General features: G+C 40.5%; 1 protein-coding gene across 1 annotated transcript; it reads left to right on the top strand.

Annotated features, from left to right (window-relative positions):
- The first annotated feature begins 1062 nt into the window (after window positions 1-1062).
- LOC142554686 (uncharacterized) lies at window positions 1063-1974 on the top strand. The gene has a single exon (XM_075665354.1). It carries the CDS (start codon window positions 1063-1065, stop codon window positions 1972-1974), a length of 912 nt encoding a protein of 303 aa, XP_075521469.1.
- The last annotated feature ends 22675 nt before the right edge of the window (window positions 1975-24649 follow it).

Below are 24649 nucleotides of genomic sequence, written 5' to 3'. Positions count from 1 at the left end.
GACTGTATATATATTTGCAAATAATGAATACGAACATGGACTAGGCTTATGTTACTTATGAATGTCATAAGATGAGAATATAGTTGATACTCTCATAAGAATCCGGGTTGTCGTTAACCCGGTTTATTACTTGAATAATCCAGAACAGAGCCATTAGGCCGGGCACTTTCTTCAGGACCCGAGCACTTCACTTCTTCCCAGGGAATTATCATCATAGCCCGAGCTATCAAGCAAATACCCGGGTACCCTACAACCTGGGTCACCTCGAGAATTGCATCACACTCGAGTGTGATTGATACAGGCCGTCTAAATCTGTCAGAGTAACTTGGACTTGGAGTATTTTAGAAGTCATCAGAAGCTACAAAGTACCGGCAGCCGACTTGCCATACTTAGTAGATGGCGCGAGAATCGAGGTGCCTACCTCATTTTTCTACTATAAATAGCAGGTATTAATGTCATTTATAGATTCTGAAATTCTTGAACTCTCAAGAACTTACATAGTTTCTCGAATATTGCTTGTGTTCATCTAAAAACCTGCTGACTTTAGCATCGGAGTGGTTACGCCGGATACCTCTCTGGCGCCCATTCACGAGTTTCTTTCTTAGTTGCAGGTGTTGTTGTTGCCATCATCTTCACTCAAATTCGCAAACACTATAAATTACTGATTTGATCTGTTGGAGCCCATTACCCGGTTCATCCATTTCAGCAAGGTCACATCATTGGCATCGTCTGTGGGAACTCGAGATTAAGACGTGGATATGGCTCGTACAAGAAGAACTAACCAAGATAATTCTCGGGCCCAGGATGATAGAGGGCAGACTTCGAGACAAGGTGGTGTTAATAACGCCAGACCAAATCTCATTACCATGACCCCGGAAGAGCTGAAAAAGATTATATCCGATGCGGTAAAGCAAGCTATGGCCAAGAAAGAATTTTCTCAGCATGTTACACCACCCGGAGATAGACAAGAGCATGAGCAGGAGCAAGAGCAAGAGTTGTGGGAGGAGGAGGAGTTAAGAGGAGAAGACTGAGGAGTCCAGCGCCGGGTCCAAATCTCCAACTATGGCGGAAGAGTTGTTGGAGTTGAGGCAGAAGATGAAGGTGCTGGAAGGACAGTTGGAGAGCCGGAGCACTTCCCGGGAAGTCACCAGAGGATGCCCATTTGCTGATATAATTGTCCGGGAACCTCTTCCCGGGAATTTCAAATCTGCCAAAGTAAAGGATTACGATGGCAATTCAGACCCTGAGGAGAACCTGGCCAGGTTTGAAAACATGACCATGCTGCATTGTTACACTGATCGAATAAAGTGTAAGGTGTTCCTGACAACATTGGTGGATTCGGCCCAGAGATGGTTCGAGGGATTAGCCCCTCAAAGCATACATTACTTCAAAGACTTTCAGAAGGTGTTCTCACACCATTTCAGCAATAGCAAAAATTACAAGAAGACCGCTTTTAGTCTTTTTGAGGTCAAGCAGAGCCCGGAGGAGAGTCTGAGGGCTTATATTAGAAGATTTAATAGAGTGACTCTGGATGTCCCCACTTGTGCCACTGAAACAAAGACGACCGCGTTCACCCAAGGCTTGAGGGAGGGTGAATTTTTCAAATCATTAACCAAGAAGGTGCCCGGGGATTTCGAGGACTTATTGTCCCGGGCAGAGAAGTATATCAATATGAAAGAAGCTCAGAAGCAAAAGAGGGAGGCTATAAAGAAGAAGAGAGGGGATCGGGTGCCTAAGCCCGAGGAGAGAGGACAGAAGAGGGGTAATCCAGGGCACTTTTCTCATCACGTGCCTCTGAAGATTGCCCGAGAGAGAGAAGTCCAAGAATGCAGTAGAGACCTGGCCCCGGACCATCAATTATCCCGGCCAGAGAAGAGAGGATTTTGCACTCTCCACAAAGTGTGTTATCATAACACCGAGGACTGCAAGACACTGAAGGGAGATTATGTCTTACCCTCCGCCCCAGGGACCTAGTCACGACAACAAAAGACCGAGATTGCCACCTTGGACATCTCGGCAGCCAGGATCCAGCGCCCGAGAAGGTGTAAGGAGTAGTCCGAAGGAGTGAGTCCGGGAGAAGAAGAGAGCCCGAGCACGAAAGAAAAAAGAGTTCGCCTCCCGCTACAGGGTTGATTAAAATGATATCAGGAGGCTCCACTGATGGAGACTCCAATCGGGCGAGAAAATCAAGGAGTAGGAGGGAGTGTATGGAGGTAGAGGGAACAAGGAGGAACGAGGCGGTCATCAGTTTTGGCCTAGAGGATTTGAAGGGGGTGAATCTGCCTCACAATGATGCCCTGGTTAACCAAGCCCGGATGGCAAATTATGACATCTTGAGGGTCTTTATAGACTCGGGCAGCTTTGTAAATGTAACCTTTAAAGATGCTTTCGTGCAGATGAATTTTAAGGGTTACCATTTGGAAGCTGTGAAAACTGCCCTTTTTGGCTTTGCTGGCCATGTGGTTTACTCTGAAGGGGAGATTGTCTTACCACTAACCCTGGGCTCCTAAGATCTCAAAAATACGGTGATGACTTCTTTCACTGTTGTGGACTCCCCATCATCATATAACATCATTCTTGGGAGGCCGGTTATGAATGAGTTAAGGGCTGTGGCATCCACTTACCATCAAAAGATAAAGTTTCCTGTGGGAGCCCGGGTAGGAGAAGTCCGGGGAGATCAACCTTCTTCCCGGAAATACTATGTGGAGGCAGTCCGGGCTGATCAGAGCAAAACCAGGAGGGAGGGAAAGAAAGCAAAGGTTGAAGAAGGGGGAGGGAGAATAGTGGAGAAAGGGGAAGTACATTTTGTCGCTGAGGAGGAACAGGAGCTGATAGAAGTTGGACCAGGCCAGCAAATCCGGGTGGCTCGGGACCTCAGTACATCCACCCGAGTTAGTTTGATTAACTGTTTAAAAGCTAATATTCATGTGTTTACCTAGTCCCAACAGGAGTTGACAGGGATTTCTCCCTTGATATTGGAGCACCAACTAAAAATTCTCCCGGGATCTCGCCCAGAGAAGCAAAAGAATAGACATTTTGGTCCTGAATAGGACATAGTTATTGATGAGCAAGTGAAAGAACTTTTGAAGGCCGGCCACATTCGAGAAATTCAATTTCCTACATGGCTTTCGAATGTGGTGCTGGTACCTAAGTCCATCGGGAAATGGAGAATGTGCGTAGATTTCCGCGATCTCAACAAAGCTTGTCCCAAAGATCATTATCCCCTGCCCAGGATTGATCAACTGGTGGATTCCACCTCGGGCTTCGAACTGCTGAGTTTCATGGACGCATACCAGGGGTTTCATCAAATCCCCCTGGCCAAGAATGATCAAGATAAAGCCAGCTTCATCACTTCGGAAGGTACATTTTGTTATATTGTAATGCATTTCGGGTTGAAGCATGCAGGGGCTACTTACCAGCGTCTAATGAACAGAGTCTTTGAGAAGCAACTGGGCCGGAATGTGGAAGTTTATGTGGATGATATTCTGGGAAAATCTAAGAAGGTTTCGGACTTTATTGCTGATCTGGAAGAAACTTTTGCCACTATGATGAGCTATGGAATCAAGCTCAATCCTTCCAAATGTATCTTTGGAGTGACGAGTGGCAAGTTCTTGGGTTTCATAGTGACAGACCGGGGGATTGAGGTGAATCACAAGAAAGTCAAATCCGTGTTGTGCATGCCATCTCCCCGATCTATCAAAGAAGTACAGAAGCTGACCGGGAGGATTGCTTCCCTTTCTCGATTTATTTCCTGGTCAGCGCACAGAAGTTATCCTTTCTTTCATGTCCTAAGGAAGGCCCAACAATTTGGGTGGGATGAAAAGTGTGAACAGGCCTTCCAAGATTTGAAGATCCACCTTGCAGAGCTCCCTGTATTGGTGAAGCCGGAGCCCGGGGAGAGACTATTCGTTTATCTATCTACTACTCAGTATGTTGTCAGTTCAGTCTTGATAAAAGAAGAAGGCTCTGATCAAAAGCTTGTCTACTATGTCAGTCATGCTCTAAGAGGCCCCGAGCTTCGATATAGCGAAGTGGAGAAGATTGCTTTAGCTTTGATCGTGACCGCCCTGGAAGCTGCGACCATACTTCCTGTCGCACGAAATCGTTTTTCTTACCAATAGTCCTCTCGGAAGGATTATGACTCACTCAGAAGTGTCCGAGCGGATGATCAAGTGGACAGTTGAGTTGGGGGAATATGACATTGAGTACAAACCCCGGGTTGCCATCAAAGCACAAGCCTTGTCAGATTTTTTATCAGAGATGGTTTAGCCTGACGAAGAAGAAGTGTGGAGAATTTTTGTGGATGGGGCGTCTAGCCTTGCTGGATGTGGAGTAGGGGTTGTGATAATATCCCCCCGAGAGAAAAGATCAAATTGACGCTAAGGATTGATTCTCGGGTAACCAATAATGAGGCCGAGTATGAGGTTGTTCTTGCTGGTATCCGAGCTGCCCGAGAAGTCGGAGCTTCCCGGATTATTCTGTACTCCGACTCACAACTAATCACTCAACAGATCAAAGGTGTGTATGAAGCTAAGGATGACAAGATGCTCAAATATTTGCAGCTCATCCGAGATCAGGCAGAAATCTTTGCTGATTGGAGTATTGAACAAATACCCCGGGAGGAGAAAGGCGAGGCAGATGTTTTGGCAAAAATGGCTGCTTCTTTGTCAGAAGTTAGCACGCGGTAGGTCTTGCATTTTTCCCTGTTGATCCTTTCCACCGAGGAAGAAATATTACCAGTACCCCGAGGACTCCTGGATGACACCTCTGATCAGGTTCATTGTAAAAAGCGAACTACCCAAGGACAAAGCCCGAGCTCAAAAGATTAAAAGACAAGCTCCTAGGTTCGTTCTCTTAAATAATATCTTGTACAGGAGATCATTCCAGGGACCTCTTCTAAAATGCTTATCTGAAAAAGAGGTGGATTATGTCCTCCAAGAAATTCATGAAGGGTGTTGTGCTGAGTATCTCGGAGGAATATCATTGGCCCGGAAGACAATGCTTGCCGGGTTCTGGTGGCCAACTCTTAGCCAAGATTCTACTCGGATGGTCCAGGCTTGTAAGGGCTGCCAACATCATTCAAATTTTCAACATAGCCCGGCCACACTCATGAAGCCTATTTGGGCATCTTGCCCCTTTGATCAGTGGGGCAAGGACATTGTGGGTCTCTTCCCAATTGCCCGGGCTCAGAAGAAATTCTTGCTAGTAGCTGTTGATTATTTTTCCAAGTGGGTAGAAGCTGAGCCCTTAGCTAAGATCACTGAGAAGGAAGTTCTGAAATTTCTGTGGAAAAACATTATGTGTCGGTTTGGAGTGCCTAGAAGACTGATCTCAGATAATGGAAGACAGTTTCAGGGCAAAAAAATTACATCCTAGTGCCGGGAAATGAAAATTATTCAGTCTTTCACCTCTGTTGCCTATCCTCAAGCTAATGGCCAAACATAAGTTGTCAATAGAATTATTGTACAAGCACTAAAAACAATGCCTAAAAGGTAAAGGAAAAGATTGGGTGGAAGAATTACCCAGTGTTCTCTGGGCATACGGAACCACTCCCCGGGCATCTACTCAAGAAACTCCTTTTAACATGGTATATGGTTCTGAAGCAGTCCTTCCAGTTGAGATCGGGCAAACTTCTTCCCGGGTAGAATCTTACCCGGATGATAACGATCAAAGCCGTGCCATGGAATTGGACTTAATAGAAGAAAAGAGAGACCTAGCATTCATTCGAATGGAGGCATACAGGAGCCGGGTTATGAAGTCATATAACAAGAAGGTCCGCATCCGAGACTTCCAAGTAGGAGATCTAGTCATGAAAAAAGTCAATCCTGCTGGGGATGTTGGAAAGTTAGAAGCACGATGGGAAGGACCTTATAAAATCATTCGGAGAGTCAACTCGGGATCTTTTTATCTAGAAGATGTCCAAGGATGTTCTCTCAAAAGACCTTGGAATGTATTTAATTTAAAGAAGTATTATGCTTAACCAATGTAATTGTTTTAGGGAAGATATAATGAAGGATCTATTTTCTCGAGAAAAAAGTTACATATTATGTCTGGTATCTTAAACCGAGATGTACCAAGCCTCGGTTAGTCTAAAAAGCCCAGGGCACTACACCCTGGCTCGAGGAACCACACCTCGACCATTCTCAAGTCCCGAGACATGCTCTCCGGTCCAAGGCTCCGTACCTTTGTTCTAAAAAGCCCAGGGCACTACACCCTAGCTCGGGGAACCACACCTCGACCATTCTCAAGTCCCGGGACATGCTCCCCGGCCCAAGGCTCCGTACCTTGGTTCTAAAAAGCCCAGGGCACTACACCCTGGCTCAGGAAACAACACCTCGACCATTCCCAAGTCCCGGGACATGCTCCCCGGCCCAAGGCTCCGTACCTTGGTTCTAAAGCCCAGAGCACTACATCCTTGCTCGGGGAACCACACCTCGACCATTCCCAAGTCCCGAGACATGCTCTCCGGCCCAAGGCTCCGTACCTTGGTTCTAAAAAGCCCAGGGCACTACACCCTGGCTCGGGGAACCACACCTCGACTAATCTAAATCTTGAGGGATCAAGATCCCGGGTTTATCAGAATATTATTAAGAACAAGTGAAGGCAATTAAAGTTGCATTAATCAAAGCCCGGAAGCCGAGATGTTACAAATAAAGCAAGTAAAAGAAGGAAAATACAAATGCAAATCTTATTCTAGATCCATTTGCTCATCTCTTGGTTGTTCTTCTTCTTCAGAATCTTCTGCTTCCTTCTCTCCCTCCTTGGGAAGTGATGCAACAGCTTGTCTAAAATCGGGGAAGTCTGCCCTATCCTTGGCAGAAGCCCGGCATCTTCAAATTGTTTCCGGCACTTCTTAAAGCCCGATTTGAAGAGAGGATAGGCTCGATCTTCAATGGCCACTTTAAATTTAGGGGATGAGAGGAAGGAAGTCTTGAACTGATCCTTGCTTTGCTCATACTCAGCCAGGGCCTTCTCAGCATTCTTGGCCTGGTTCATCTGCTCTTCAAAACCCTCGGACAATGATCTATTGTTGCCCTTAAGGGCCGACTCCCTAAGGAGCCCTTCCTGAATAGCAGCCCGGGCTTGGGCCAGATATGCTTGGGTCGACTCCACAGCAGCCTGGAGGGTGGCCACATCTTCTTCTCGAGCAGTCTTTGCCCGGGAAAGCTCGGCCTGGAGTTGGTCATGGAGCTCTTGAAGAGCCCGGGATTGATGGTTCTTTTTTGTGGCCACCGGAGCCACCTCTTCAAAGGCCGAGACAATCATTTGAGCAGCCTGTATGTGACATGTTAAAAAAAATGAAAAGAATGAAAGGAAAAGGGAAGGGAGGACTTACAGAAACAAGAAGGTTCGAGCCCTCGAGGAACCGGGTGGCTGGCAAGGAACTCTTTAAGTGGGCCTCTTCCTCAGGAATCAACATCTGCTTAAGGAGATGAACCCCAGTAGGAAGAGATCCCGACTTGAAAATACTAACCCGGGAAGGTTGCTCGGGCAGCAGGGGCTCCTGAAGAAGCTCCTGGTTGGACTGTTGACCGGGAAAGTTGGGTGATTGACTAGCCCAGGAGGAGCTTTGACCTCCTTCACTCTCCACCAGGACTATCTCAGGGCTAGAAATGGCTTTTCTTTTCCTCTAGAGGAGAGGAATGTGATCCTCAGAATCTTGATATTCTACCCGGGATGTTTGCTGCTCGGGGAGAGATCCCACCCGAGTTGACTTCTTCAACTGGCCGGCCGCCTCAGTAGCCAGCCTCTTCTCCTCAGCAGCTGCTCGCAGGGCAGCCAGTCTTTTCTCCTTAGCCACCCTCTCGGCCTCCAGTTTCTTCAGAAACGCCTCTTGCATTTTGTCTACAAAGGGAAAGGAGTTAGTATACATTACGAGTAAAAATAAAAGGCGAAATATGAAAGATAGGGAAGAGAAAGAGCAATTACCGGGTTGAGAGCCCGAGCCATCAACCTCATCTATTACTCGGTCCAAAGGGTCCTCAACCCGAGCACTCAACCCATAAGAAATTAAATTTTCATTCGAAATAAGGGTAGAAGATGAATATTACGCCCCTCCATCAGGGTTTGGCTTACGAGGAAGGGCTCTTCGAATTTGTAAGTGTTGGGAAGGTCAGGTTGTGAGGTAGAGAGGGGAGGAAGCCGGTAAGACAGGGCAGGGGTCCCTGGAGTTGGATATAAAAATATCTTCCTTTCCAACCCTTCTGAGAGGAAGGGATTTAATCAAGGAATCCGGCGTTTAGCCGGGCAGTCAAGGAGAAGACATTATCTCTGAGTCTACAAGAAAAGAAGTAATGGATGATAAGAGGGGAGATGAGAAGATTGTTCATTTTGAATATGACATATGCTGAGGCCATAATCCTAAAAGAATTGGGATGGAATTGGTTAACGGGTACACCCAAAAACTTGGAAACCGCAATATAGAAGGGAGAAACAGGAAATCGGAGACCATTCCTAACTTGGTCCCGAAAGAAAGTTGTATACCCAGGGGGAGGGTTATTAGCTCTATCAGAGGGCCCGGGTATCAAAATAGAAAAGGTGGAGGGAATGGAACCCAAGACTCGAATTTCCTCGTCCGTTCCCGAGCGCAAAGTGCTGCTCATTGAGGAGAACCAGGGAATTCTCGGGGTTTCAGTAGGAGGAGGGTTCGACGCCCGGGCTTTGCCCTTACCCTTGCTCTTTTGCAGAGCCCGAGAGTGGCCAGAAGAGGAAGGTTTGGAGAAAGATGGTTTTGTTTGGTGAGCGGTGGGTTTTTTAGAAATTTGGGTAATAGTGCGACGGGGAGGGGGAGAAGGGGAAGAATTAGAGCGCATCACGGTGGACTCATCACCAGGTGAGACTCGCGCATTTGCTCCAGAAGTAGATGAGGTAGAATTTGACGTTTTTGGGGAAAAAGGTAGAAAACTTACAAGTATTGGGGAGAAAAGTGGTGGAGAATCGCCGGAGGAGGATGATTTTGTGCGTCGGAGAATTGAGGTATCGAGAAAAGAAATTGCAAGAGCTTCCGCGATTGTTTGAATTTGCAAGTAATTTTTGAAAAAGGAGGGCTAATATATATAGGCGGTGAGGGGAGATCTCGGCTGCTAATCTAAATACACGTGGACGATCAATATGTGCCTCGTAAATTGTACCGAGCATGTGAAAGGATGTGCACAAATGTCAATGTGTCAGACTTATCGGATTTTCGGAAAATGGAACGGTTTTCGGCGAGAATTTAATGCTAAAGCTTGCTTCATAGTGACACCCCTTGAACTGCCCGAGAATACTATACGACACAATATCTAAAGCCCGGGAGATTTGAGGCCCCGTCATCTTATCAAAGTCCGGGAGATTCGAGACCCCGGAATATTACTTAAAACACGGGTGGTATCAGACCCCGGTATCTCATCCCATCTGTGGGATCTTTGAAGCACCCGATGCTCTTACACATTCTGAGTTGTGTGCTGAATAATGCAAGTATGACTGATCAGGACAGCGAGCAGGACTCTAGCCCGACTATTTTAGAGATGGGTGGTGATACCCTCATAAGAATTCGGGTTGTCGTTAACCCAATTTATTACTTGGATAATCCAGAACAGAGCCATTAGGCCGGGCACTTTCTTCAGGATCCGGGCACTTCGCTTCTTCCCAGGGAATTATCATCATAGCCCGGTCTCTCAAGCAAATACCCGGGTACCCTACTACTCGGGTCACCTCGAGAATTGCATCACACTCGAGTGTGATTGATACAGGCCGTCTAAATCTGTCCATGCAACTTGGACTTGGAGTATTTTAGAAGTCATCAGAAGCTACAAAGTACGGGCAGCCGACTTGCCATACTTAGTAGGTGGTGCGAGAATCGAGGTACCTACCTCATTTTTCTACTATAAATAGCAGGTATTAATGTCATTTATAGATTCTGAAATTCTTCAACTCTCAAGTACTTACATATTTTCTCGAATATTGCTTGTGTTCATCTAAAAACTGCTGACTTTAGCATCGGAGTGGCTACGCTGGACATCCCTCCGGCGCCCATTCACGAGTTTCTTTCTTAGTTGCAGGTGTTGTTGTTGCCATCATCTTCACTCAAATTCCCAAACACTATAAATTACTGATTTGATCTGTTGGAACCCCTTACCCGATTAATCCATTTCAGCAAGGTCACATCAATAGTGTACACACATTGATTTACTGTATTTTAAACTACATCATGACATTGATAAGTACGATTTTTTCTATGCAACTTGTTATCCTAAGCCAAACTTGATGAGTTTTAAACTCATGTAACACGTATGTTGCAGGTCCAGGTACTAAGAATGAATAGGGCGTCGAGCTTTCAGTGGATACTTGCAACATGTCTGGTCTTATAAGAAACTAGATATGACTAAAATATGGCTTTCGCATATCATGAACCTAATATGTCTATGATATATTGAATAAAATAAGTATGATTTTGGGGTTTTATAAATAAGGAATTGTATCTTATGAGTATGTTTATGCGATTGTTTGAAATTTTACTCAGAAGATAATACTATATTGTTTTGAAGATCATATGTGTTTATTTACAGATTGTGTAATGTATGTGAATCCTGCGTTTAACTATAGTTAAGTCCATTTCATGGATTTTACAAGTGTGTTATGAGTTGAGTAGTCTTAAATATGATAGTTGGTACTAAATCATATATATAAATTGTTGATTGGGATGTTGGATAGGCCCAAAATACGAGGAAGTGCTGCTGAAATTTTTATAACCAAAATACAAGTTTTTAAGGCTCAAACTTCCTCCATTGCATCATATGTTGGATCTCGGTTTTCTACAAGCTCAAACGCAGCGGAAGATTTAAAAATTTTATTTATTTTGACAATCAAAATATGTTTTGCTTTGGGCGCTCGTATGATTTTAACAAAATAAACATTCATAGGGCGATAGAATTTATACCTTTGGTGAACAAGTCATTTGGCTCCAACTATTCCGGGGTTAGCGGAGATAGCTCTTGATGAATCCCTACGAACTTTCTTCAAGGAACTCCTTCTTTATTCTTCTAATCAGGTCCACGACTAGATGATTTATTTCTCTTCCAATTTGCACTAGAAAATTGGAAGATATTTTGCGTAGAGATAGAACACAAAGAAAAATCGACCCAATCCCTATCAAATAAGGTGGCCTAAACTTCTTTGCAAAAGAAAAAATATCGAGAGGAGCAATTGAAATTTGGAAGAAGCCGAAAGTCTCTCTTAAAAGTCTTTTGGATGCCATTCACGTAAATAAGGATGAAATCCTTATTAATATTTCTAATTGTAATTTCCTTAATTAATAATATTAATTAAGTTAACAACTTTCAATAAAAATATTACTCAGGAGAATTGCAAGTCATGGAGGCAAGGGTTTAGCTCATCAACCATTATTTATAATTAAGTGATGACCTAATTACCATAAAATAACACATGAGCTTTTTAATTAACATTAATGGGCTTGATTAATTAATTACGCTAGTCCAACTAGTTTAATTAATTAATCAAGGTCCATTAAACTTTAATTATTTTTTATGTTGGACTTGTACTCCTACAAGCCCATTAAATATACTTCCCACTATATTTAATTTAATATTTAATAAACTCAACCTTTGAGCTTTGATAAATTAAATACATTATAAATTCAACATTACAATTTAATATTTAAATTATAAATTCAACTCCTTGAATTTTATCACCTCTAAAATTTAATATTTAATAAACTCAACTTTTGAGTTTAATAAATTAAATCCTCAAATTTTATAAATTCAACTCCTTGAATTTATTCTCTCCAAATTTCATAAATTCAACTTCTTGAATTTACTATCTTATCAATTCAACTCCTTTAATTTATTTTCTCAAAATTTAATTATCATAAATTCAACTCCTGTAATTATAATATAAATTCAACTCCTTGAATTTATTTTCTCAAAATTTAATTATCATAAATTCAACTCCTTGAATTTATTCTCTCAACGGGAACAAACGATCCAGTGCTTGTGTGACCCTCAATGGTTCAGGGATACAGCTAGCCGTGGGTTCACAACTCTTTGTGATTCAGAATAATATTTATTCTTATTCAGGCTTACCCTAGTTAGCCCCATTCTTTTCATCAACACATTGATTAAAAATGTCAGAACTCATTTCTGATTGCACCCATCGGATCATGGTAAGAGCGTCTAGTAGCATCGCCCCATGATCCCCTAGGTATCACTGATAGTGCCTGCAAGAACCAGTCGATTATGATTAGCGTACAATACGGTCCTTTCAGCTCATATATCCCGATCGAATCTGCAACCATTGGTTCATCGAGGGTTGCATAATAATTCGATAACTATGTGATAACTATAACAGTGACATCGCGTGTACTATTTGAGAACTATTTCTCTAACGTACATCTCATACTCTGGCCAGAGATTCCATGCACTATTATTACATCAGATCATATAGGATATCCACACCCGCAGGTGAGCGGTGAATCCCCGACTACAATGCACTGGCTCCTATATGTGTCGCAACTGTACCCAACCTCGCCACCTAATGACTCTCCTGAAGCCGGTAAACGAGACAAAGCACACCCATAACATATAGAGCCTCAATGTTGTCCCGGGTCGTAAGGACTAATGGTGTACAATCATAACCACGGACTTATCCTCTCGATGAATGATAACCTCTTGGAAAGTCCGAGGGAGAGTTGTTCGGTATAATCATCATATGACTACCCATCTGCATGTTTGGACATCTCTATGCCCTTACCAAGAAACGCAGTACACAACATCACAAATGCTAGTCTCCAGCTCAAGCGACCTTTATCCCTGTTTTAGGCGGCTGAATCGACTAGGAACGAATTTAGAATATGCAGTGTTTACAAATGAGCTTCAACATCGAATTACGATTCATTTGTATTAAAGCATAATCAAGGACTTTATCTATGCTGCTTGCACGGGTATACAGATAAAGTATAACAAGATCATAAAAAGTTAAATTTTATTAAAATAAAGATTATTTATTTCAGTTGAGTCAATAAATTCCCTAGCCAACCGTTGGCTTGCAGGGCATCTACTTTAACAATCTCCCACTTACCCTAGAGCCAACTACCCTTAATCCCATTGCTTCGCGATGCTTTTCAAACAATTGTCCTGGCAAGGGCTTTGTAAGTGGATCATCAACATTATCTGCAGAGGGGACTCTTTCGACTGATATGTCTCCTCTTCCCACAATCTCCCGTATGATGTGGAACTTCCTCAGTACATGTTTTGATCGCTGATGAGACCTTGGTTCCTTTGCTTGTGCAATGGTACCAGTGTTGTCCCAGTACAACGGGACTGGATCAACTCCATTCAGGAATAACGCCCTACTCTTGGACAAAATTCATCATCCAAACTACCTCTTTGGCTGCATCAGATGTAGCAATGTATTCAGCTTCAGTGGTGGAATCCGCAACGGTGTCTTACTTGGAACTTTTCCAAGAGACAGCCGCACCATTAAGAATGAATACAAAGCCAGAGATTGATTTCGAATCATCTACGTCACATTGGAAGCCAGAATCAGTGTAGCCTTCCAATTTCAATTCTCCACCCCATAGGCCATGAACAAGTTCTTAGTCCTTCTCAAGTACTTAAGAATATCTTTCACGGCCTTCCAATACATTGGACCAGGGTTTGCCTGATATCTGCTTGTAACACTCAGAGCGTAAGCAACATCAGACGTGTCTATATCACACCATACATGATACTACCAATGGCTGACGCATATGGAATTCGTGTCATCATCTCTATCTCTTCATCAGTTTTGGGACACATTGCTTTAGATAGAGTAATACCATGACACATTGGTAAGTATCCTCTCTTGGACTCTTCCATAGAGAATCGTTTTATAATGGTATCGATATAGGTGGCTTGGGTGAGTCCGAGCATCCTATTTGATCTATCTCTATAGATTTGTATTCCCAATACGTAGGATGCTTCACCCATGTCTTTCATGGAGAATTTACTGGCTAACCATACTTTAATTGATTGCAGTAATCCTACATCATTCCCAATGAGCATGACATCAACATAAAGTATTAGGAATGTCACTGCACTCCCACTAACTTTCTTGTACACACACGGTTCCTCAGGATTCTTAGCAAAACCAAACTCTTTGATAGTGCTATCAAATCTGAGGTTCCAACTCCTTTACTCCTGCTTGAGATCATATATTGATCTCTGAAGTTTGCATACATTATGCTCACTTCCTACTGATGTATATCCCTCAGGTTGAGACATATCAATTTCCTCTTTGATGTCTCCATTGAGGAATGCAGTCTTTACATCCATTTGCCATATCTCATAGTTATACTATGCTGCCATAGCTAGTAGTATTCTAATGGACTTAAACATAGCAACTGGTGAAAAAGTTTTCTCATAGACAACTCTTTGCCTTTGAGTATAATCTTTTGCAACTAGCCTAGCTTTGAAGGTCACTACCTTCCCATCCGCCCAAGCTTTCTTTTGTAGATCCATTTGCATCTTATGGGAACGACTCCCTCAGGTTGATCCACCAATGTCCAGACTTGGTTTGAATACATAGAGTCCATTTCTGACTGCATGGCTTCAAGCCATTTGGTTGAATCAGTATCCGATATTGCTTCTTTGAAATTCATTGGATCACATCCAACACAATGCTTATCGTGGCTTTGTTCATGAAGAAGCGTATATCTTGCAGGCGGTCTAATAACCCTATCAGACCTTCTAGGAGCTTGCACTTCAACTACTGGTTCTTGGGAAATGGGTTCAACTTCTATAGTTGAGGGAGTATCTTGAATTTCTTCAAGTTCTATCATCTTGCCTTTTCTATCTAATAGAAACTCCTTTTCCAAAAAGGTGGCATTTCTTGAAACAAAAATTGGGATGATATAAATAATATCCAACAGAATTCTTTGGATATCCTACAATATAGCACAAAGCGGATCTACTATCCAATTTGTCTCCCATTGTCTGCTTCACGTAAGCAGGACATCCCCATATTCTCATGTAAGAATATTTGGGAGTTTTTCCCATCCATATCTCATATGGTGTTTTATCAAATGCTTTTTCAAGCGCAAAGCCCCAAAACGATGTAGGCAATTCAGCGAATCCCATCATAGATCAAACCATGTCCAACAAGGTTCGCTCACGACGTTCAGAAACACCATTCAATTTTGGTGTTGCTGGTGCAGTCCACTGTGAGAGAATCTCATTCTCTTTTAGATAACCCAAAAATTCAGCACTCAAGTATTCTCAACCTCGATCAGATCGAAGTGTCTTAATACTCCTTTCTAGCTGTTTTTCTACTTCAGATCTGAATTCTTTGAACCTTTCAAATGTTTCAGATTTGTGTTTCATAAACATACTCATACCTTGAATGGTCATCAGTAAGGATAATGAAGTAAGAATGCCCAAATTTTGTGCTAACACTTAGCGGGCCACAAATGTCTGTGCGGATCAAATCCAATAGACCATGCGCACGTTCCACATTTCCATTTAATGGAGTCTTAGTCATTTTTCCTTTTAGACAGGACTTACAAGCAGGTGGAGAATTTTTGTCTGACAAGTCAAACATGTCTTCTCCCACTAACTTGTGCATCCTTCTTTGGGAAATATGACCAAGTCTAGCATGCCATATTTGTGTGGGATTTGGATCATCTAGCTTTATTTTGTTTGTTGTTGAAATCATGTTTACTTGGACATTCACTTATCATTTCAAGAACATTTCTGGCACATATAATTTCTTATGTCCGGACTTCTTGCAGTGAAATAAATATGTTCTAACTTATCGGGCTTTGTAGGCCTTTTAAGTGTCTTTCAGAGTTTGCCTCTTATTGGGATTGTTTTTCTTGTGAGGGGCAGAACATTTCTTTCCCTTACCTTGTGGGTCATTTTTCGTCTGACGAAAGGCTCATTATAAAAACAACAATTTTCTTATTTTATGGTGATCTCATAAATTATAAGCATATTGACTAGCTTTTCAAGGCTATCAAATATCTTATTAAACTTGAAGTTCACCATAACCCCGTCAAATGAGGAAGAGAAAGACAACAAATTGATGTTATCAATTAACTCGTTAGGAATCACATATTCCAGGCCCACCACATTTTCAATAAGCCCAATCATATGTACACCACGCTCATGGGCCAGAGCCCCATCTTGCATGCATGTAGTCATGAGCTTTTAAAATGGTGTTTTTCATCACTGTACGAGTTTCATGTACCATGCAACTCTTGCATGTTTATTCGAATGTCACCAACATTCAACATTTCCTCAAACTGTCCCTACAGTTCATTTGACATAAAAGCGAGCATATTACACTTTAACTTGCACACTATGGTCCCACCATCTTGCATGCATTGTCAGTTCAGCAGGACTGACATTAGTGTGTATATCATTTTCTCCGAATTTAGAACAATTTTCCCAACCAGTCTTGAAAATTAGATTCGATTAGCTTGTTAATAATCAAAATAAATTACATGACGAAATCGAAAATATACTGATACGGAAACAGAATAATGGTTGCGGATTATTTTAAAATAATTTTAAGATATAAAATATGGATTTTATTTTATAAATCTCCCTCCCACTATTTTGACATTTCCACCACCCTCTGATGAAAAAGGGAAATCATATTTCCTTAGTGGGCACGTAGAGTCCAATTAACCAATTTTAATCCCGAATAATATCAGCCAATTATAATTTCTAAAAGGTAGAATCCAATTGCATCCCTATGCAACCTCCGCGTGTTTTGCCTCATGTTTAATAAGGACCCAATAATATGACGCCGTTAATTTTCTCGTGTCAAACCAACCCATCAATATTGAATTGTAGTGGACAGTCGCCATGAGTTCCCCCAATAATATGAGCCGAAGTCATGGGAGTTCCACTCAATTCACATCATATGTCCGGTGGAGTCACAGCTTTCCGACGTACAGGCCTCCCCAATAATATGAGCCAGACACTGTCCGCGGGTAGAGATCAACATGCAACCACGGTTGATGGAAGGCAAGGAAAAATTAAACTCTTTTAATTTTTACTTTTACGGTTTGATATGAATTTTGAATCATATTCAAAATGAGGGATTTTAATTTTAAAATTGTCTCATCATTTTAATTTTTAAAATCGCGTGCCACGAGTTTGTATGTTTGCCGGATCCATGCAACTATATTATATAATAATATACATACACGCATACTATTATATATCGCATATATCATAATATGACATTCAACAATAAATAAGGATGATCGATTGCCAACACTATTTGATCCATGTGAGCCAAACATGGATCTAGGTCCAAAACCTAGGTGAATACAGGGATGCAAATGTAACTTATTACAAAAGCTTCCAATATTTTACATGTCTTCATCTTGATCATCGGGTCCACCATCTTCCAATCTTGATCTCCCACTATTTCTAATAATTACATTTAAATAGCCATGGCACATAAGGGATATATCTCATGGGATGGGAACGGGCCATAAACCAGGCCCACTTTAATAATATCAAATATTAACAAAAATAATAAAAAAACAGTAAAATATCCTAACATACACCTAACACATTGGTCAAGGCTCTCGATCATCCTCCATGTATTTAATATCAAATATTAACATCAATTAATTAAACAATTTAATTAATTGATAAATCATATATCTAATAATTTATCACAAACCACGACAATTATTACAGATTTAATAAATTAAATAAACTCCTTTATTTAGTTTCCAATTAAATCAATAATAATTGATTTCTCGTAAAAACTCATTTTTACCATAAATAATTAAAATCATATTCTAATTATTTATTTCACAAGAAAATTATTAATTTTCCAAAAAATTAATTTTTAAAAGAAAAATTGAACCAATTTTCAAAAATATCAATTTTGCCCAAAAATTTTAAAATTCAGAAAATTGCACGCTAGGCCCAAACAATACAGGCCCAATAGTCCAGCACTGTTCCCGAGACAATCCCAGGCAGTCGCCCTCGCTGCTCGCCCGCTGCCCTGAACGTTTCGGGCAGTGGCATGGCCCTGTGCGCGCAGAACGCGCACAGGCGCTCGCTGGCGCGCCGACGCCGCAGCGCGCGAGGTGCGCGCAGGCGCCTGCGCTTGCAGTGGGCGCTGCAGGCATCCGCCGCCTGCGCGCGTGCGTTGCGCGCAAGCATCGGACGCTTGCGCGCACGATGCGCGGTGCTGTAGCCCGGCCCTGGCGCACGGACTGCCCGGAACAGTTCTGGGCAGATTAATTTTTTTTTTTTTGCAAATCTGAAAAAAAATAAATTTTCGTGGTGCTAAATTTTCTGAAAATTTTTCTTGTGTGGTAAGAAATAAATTATTCAATATCAAACCATACGATTTAGAAAAACCTTGGCTCTGATACTACTGTTGGATCTCGATTTTCTACACACCCAAACGCAGCGGAAGATTTAAAATTTTTATTTATTTTGACAATCAAAATATGTTTTCCTTTGGGCGCTCGTATGATTTTAACAAAATAAACATTTCATAGGGCGATAGAATTTATACATTTGGTGAACAAGTCATTTGTCTCCAACTATTCCGGGGTTAGCGGAGATAGCTCTTGATGAATTCCTACGAACTTTCTTCAAGGAACTCCTTCTTTATTCTTTTAATCAGGTCCACGACTAGATGATTTATTCCTCTTTCAATTTGCACTAGAAAATTGGAAGATATTTTGCATAGAGATAGAACACAAAGAAAAATCGACCCAATCACAATCAATAAGGTGGCCGAAACTTCTTTGCAAAAGAAATAATATCGAGAGGAGCAATTGAAATTTGGAAGAAGCCGAAAGTCTCTCTTAAAAGCCTTTTGGATGTCATTCACTGTAAATAAGGACGAAATCCTTATTAATATTTCTATTTGTAATTTCCTTAATTAATAATATTAATTAAGTTAACAACTTTCAATAAAAATATTACTCACGAGAATTGCAAGTCATGGAGGCTAGGGTTTAGCTCATCAACCATTATTTATAATTAAGTGATGACCTAATTACAATAAAATAACACATGGGCTTTTTAATTAACATTAATGGGCTTGATTAATTAATTGGGCTAGTCCAACTAGTTTAATTAATTAATCAAGGTCCATTAAACTTTAATTATTTTGTATGTTGGACTTGTACTCCTACAAGCCTATTAAACATACTTCCCACTATATTTAATTTAATATTTAATAAACTCAACCTTTGAGCTTTGATAAATTAAATACATTATAAATTCAACATTTGAATTTAATATTTAAATTATAAATTCAACTCCTTGAATTTTATCACCTCCAAAATTTAATATTTAATAAACTCAACTTTTGAGCTTAATAAATTAAATCATCAAATTTTATAAATTCAACTCCTTGAATTTATTCTCTCCAAATTTCACTAATTCAACTTCTTGAATTTACTATCTTATAAATTCAACTCCTTGAATTTATTTTCTCAAAATTTAATTATCAAAAATTCAACTCCTTGAATTATAATATAAATTCAACTCCTTGAATTTATTTTCTCAAAATTTAATTATCATAAATTCAACTCCTTGAATTTATTTTCTCAAAATTTAATTATCTAAATTCAACTCCTTGAATTTATTCTCTCAACGGGAACAAACGATCCAGTGCTTGTGTGACCCTCAATGGTTCAGGGATACAGCTAGCCGTGGGTTCACAACTCTTTGTGATTCAGAATAATATTTATTCTTATTCGGGTTTACCCTAGTTAGCCACATTCTTTTCATCAACACCTTGATTAAGAATGTCAGAACACATTTCTGATTGCACCCATCGGATCATGATAAGAGCGTCTAGTAGCATCGCCCCATGATCCCCTAGGTATCACTGATAGTGCCTGCAAGAACCAATCGATTATGATTAGCGTACAGTACGGTCCCTTCAGCTCATATATCCCGATCGAATCTGCAACCATTGGTTCATCGAGGGTTGCATAATAATTCGATAACTATGTGATAACTATAATAGTGGCATCGCGTGTACTATTTGAGAATTCCTTCTCTAACGTACATCTCATACTCTGGCCAGAGATTCCATGCACTATTCTTACATCAGATCACATAAGATATCCACACCCGCAGGTGAGCGGTGAATCCCCGACTACAATGCACTGGCTCGTATATGTGTCGCAACTGTACCCAACCTCGCCACCTGATGACTCTCCTGGAGCCGGTAAACGAGTCAAAGCACACCCATAACATATAGAGCCTCAGTGAAGTCCCGGGTCGTAAGGACTAATGGTGTACAATCATAACCACGGAATTATCCTCTCGATGAATGATAACCACTTAGAAAGTTCGAGGGAGGGTTGTTCGGTATAATCATCATATGACTACCCATCTGCATGTTTGGACATCTCTATGCCCTTACCAAGAAACGCAGTACACAACATCACAGATGCTAGTCTCGAGCTCAAGCGACCTTTATCCCTGTTTTAGGCGGCTGAATCGACTAGGAACGAATTTAGAATATGCAGTGTTTACAAATGAGCTTCAACATCGAATTACGATTCATTTGTATTAAAGCATAATCAAGGACTTTATCTATGCTGTTTGCACAGGTATATAGATAAAGTATAACAAGACCATAAAAAGTTAAATTTTATTAAAATAAAGATTGTTTATTTCACTTGAGTCAATAAATTCCCTAGCCAACCGTTGCCTTGCAGGGCATCTACTCTAACAATATTTATATGTAAATTGTGGATAGTAAATTTCTAAAATTTCAAGTATTCCTTATTAGCTTTCCTTCGAATTATAAATTGTATAAAGTAATTTGATTGTAACGAGGTCTCTATGATTATTAGAATACATGAATAAGTTGAGTGCATAAGCAGGTGCCACGATTAATGGTACCAGAGCCACAGGTTCTTGGACAAGAAAAACACGAGGTTATATTTATGCTTTGGAAACTCAATAACTATGTACCTATGTCTTCTATTATTTAGGTTTGTCTTAAGTTAAAGTGCAACATTTATTGCTTATGATATATATATATATATATATATATATTCATATATATAAAGCTCTTTTCGAAAATCCTCAAACACATGCATGGAATAAAAACAGCCAATCATGCATTTTAAAAAATTCGTCCAACCATTGAATAAAAATAACTGCAGTTAATTAAATCTTAAAATAAAATCAATCTCCTAGTATACTGTTTTAAAAGAAATCAACGGCTGTCAAAATCATCAACGTATAAAGAGATGCAAAAACATTTAAAATATTATTTTACACCCATGACTCATGATCATAATATACAGAAGAATGCAAGGTCATCGGGTTAATATGTGCATCCCCAACTCAGCCTACTCAGTATTCAACGCCTCCAATCTCCTCATCAATATGTTCACCTACATCATTCACATCCAGTGAGTCTAAAGACTCAACACACCCGAATCATTATAACAAGTACATATAAATAACATGCAATAGTGAAAAGTTAGTTGTGACTTTCGTATCATCGTATTAGTCGATGGATCCATCTACGTATAACCGCGGTACTCGGCGACGGGGACATCAGCGACAGTATTACCCATCCACTGAGCCTTGGCCTTACATATCATCATATTATCGAATCATCATATTAGTCACAACCAACTCCCTTCCTCCGAAAACATGTCATCGTATTCATCACTTATAAAAATCATGCATATATATAAATTTTATTAAAATCAAGCATGCAACGTATTTTTTCATATTTCTATAAAAAGTCATGTTTGTGATAACATAAACATTAAAAACATGTCAAAATGTGATTAGGACTCTGCCAGGACTGCTAATTTGACGTGTGTACAAAATGACTATTTTGCCCCTGGAAACCCTAATTGACCATTATACCCCTGAGCCTCAAAATTTCGACCTGAAGCCAACCAAACTCCTTAAAATACCTCAAAACATATTTATAATCATTTCTTAGACGTAAACTCGAGCTCATTTTATAACTTATATGATTCGTTTTAAAACTTGGACCGGGATCCCGATTTTAATCTGAATCAACCCGAAACTTAACCTAAACTTTCCAAGCTTAAACCATGCCTCAACCATACCCTAACAACCCTTAAACACCTATACCAGCCCACTTAAAACCCCCGAAAAACACCTGAAAGCTACTAGATTTTTCTGTATCAAAGCGAGCCGAACCCTATTGCACTAAACCCTCGAATTCTCGACCCTAGACCAAACCAACGGGGACCAGACCTGAACCAACTCTTCTTAGCCCACCTCGGGACCCTCCTTGACTGACCTAGGCACTGCCCTCGGACCCATGCTTGTGCATCCCTCGGTTCCTCAAGAAACACACAATTTAGCCACCGTGTCGTCTTAAATCGACTCTTAGCTCTTAGAACTCCCTTCTACTCGAGACCGGCAATGTATGGACCTCCCCTAGGCCTAGCTTTGGACCCTCTTGGACAGCACCATGACCTGGTTCAGCCCTACTTGGCCGAGCCTACCCTTTCCTTTCACCCGACCAACCGCAAAACCCTAGCCCCTCAAGAAAACCGATCGGCCCTCATCAAACGTGACCAACTAGTGACTCCAACCCCTTGACACCTTAACTCCCAAAGTATCCATCCCCCTAACACTTCAAATTGGCAGCCCCTTACACAAAAACAACAAACACGTGAGTTTCATGCAAAACAGTAGGCGTATTTTATGACAAACCTTGCAAAAATGATGCAACATAATATATCTATGCATCACTTTTGCAAACACACACACATCAGCATAAATAGCATGAATGATGAGAAAAAGGATTTATGGCGTGTCTTTGTATAATTACGCTCGAAACCTTTGAGATATACGCGTAGAACTTGCACCGGAGAGATGAGGAAGGATTTTCTTTGAAAAACTTGCGAGAATTCTATAGGGGGAGTTGCTGGAATTTTCAAAGAGAGAGCTGCTGGAATGATGAAGGGGGCGGCCAAGTGGGTTTAAGAAAATTAGGTTTAGGGTTGAGTGTAGGCTTAATAACATAATTATTGCTAATGGACCTTAAATAAAAAAAATAGGTTAAAAGGATTTTAGGCCAATTAAGCAATAAAATAATCTCATTAAGCCCAAAAACACTCCCGAAAAAATATTTATTTAGGTACGTTTTTGAAAATATTGTCTGAGCCTTCAAAAAGTCATCTCACTCGCTAAATTTTGCGTACCGATTTAAAATACGACTCGTCGAGTAAAAATACCTTAAAAAAGCTCATTTTAAAAAATCACCCTTATTAACACCATATATTAAATAATTATTTAATAAAAACATTTTTCCTTAATTATCCTCGTCTACGTTCCTCGTTCGAGCACGAAAACTACTAAAAGCCCTTATGCATGAAACTTTAATATACCATGCAATAAAACACATATTCATGTCACAAACATGCATTAGATTCATTAAAAATAATTAATTAAAATACCTAAAAAATTTGATAAGTTGCATGCATGTGGTTCACGTGGATCCTTCAAATTTTTGGGACGTTACATAAATAATATGACTTACACGTAGGACAACATTATGCCACCAAAACGTAAAGCAAATGAGGGAGATAGTAGTTGTGGGACTCGTGAAAGGGAAGATAATCGTGAAACCCATGCGAGTGAAGGCAGTGGTGCATGAGTGGTGGATAAATGATCGACCCATGTGTCCTACTTGTCTAAAGCACCATTTTGGAAAATGTTTCCAATGAACAAAAAAATTTTATCGTTTCAAGAAAATGGGACATATTTCCAAAATTTTGTTCTGTTGACTTGAGTTCTAGTACCAAAAGAGTTCAAGGGAGGTTGTATTCAATGACTATTGAGGAGGCGGATCCCGATACCTCTATGATCACAAGTTTCGGATTTATGGTATGACAACCATTGTATTAATTGACTCGGGACCCACACATTCTTTTATTTTCGAGTCATTTGTATGTAAACTGGGCATTACATCCAATACAACCAAAAAAAATGACATAGCATTGTCTTCAGGGCAATAGATTCACACCGAAAGGATTGTTCGAGCATGCTCAGTACATGTGCATGACCTAGAAATGTATGCCCCGTTGAAAGTTTTGGGAATGACAGACTTTTATGTAATTTTTGGAATGGATTGACTCTCCAAATATCGAGCTACAATAGATTGTGGAATGAAAATAATCAAGTTTATGCTGATATGATGAAAACGATTTATAGTCGCAAGTCCAAGTATATCCTCACATATTCCTATTTTATCTGTTATGAAAGCACATAAATTGGTTTAAACGGAATGGATATTTAGTTGTTGTTACAATTAATGATCAACCAGTTGTTAAAGTAGAAGATACTAGTGTTGTGTGTGAATTCCAGATTTTTTTTCCGGCGATATCGCAGATTTACCACCAGATACAGATATAGAATTTGCGAGAGATGTATTTCTGAGAACCAATCCAATTTCTAAAGCTCCTTATCAAATGACTCCCACAAAAATGAAAGAATTTAAGGATCAGTTACAGGAATTACTTGACAAGGGGTTTGTACGACCTAGTTCCTCTCCATGAGATGCACCGGTGTTGTTTGTAAAGAAAAATAATGGTACTATAGGCTTATGTATTGATGACAGTGACTTGAACATGGTGAATATAAAAAAACAAGTACCCTATGCC

Source organism: Primulina tabacum, chromosome 8, assembly GCF_025594145.1.
Source record: "Primulina tabacum isolate GXHZ01 chromosome 8, ASM2559414v2, whole genome shotgun sequence".
NCBI classification, from domain to species: Eukaryota; Viridiplantae; Streptophyta; class Magnoliopsida; order Lamiales; family Gesneriaceae; genus Primulina; species Primulina tabacum.
The sequence above is the reverse complement of the archived record's forward strand: the minus strand, read 5'-3'. Positions and strand labels throughout refer to the sequence as shown.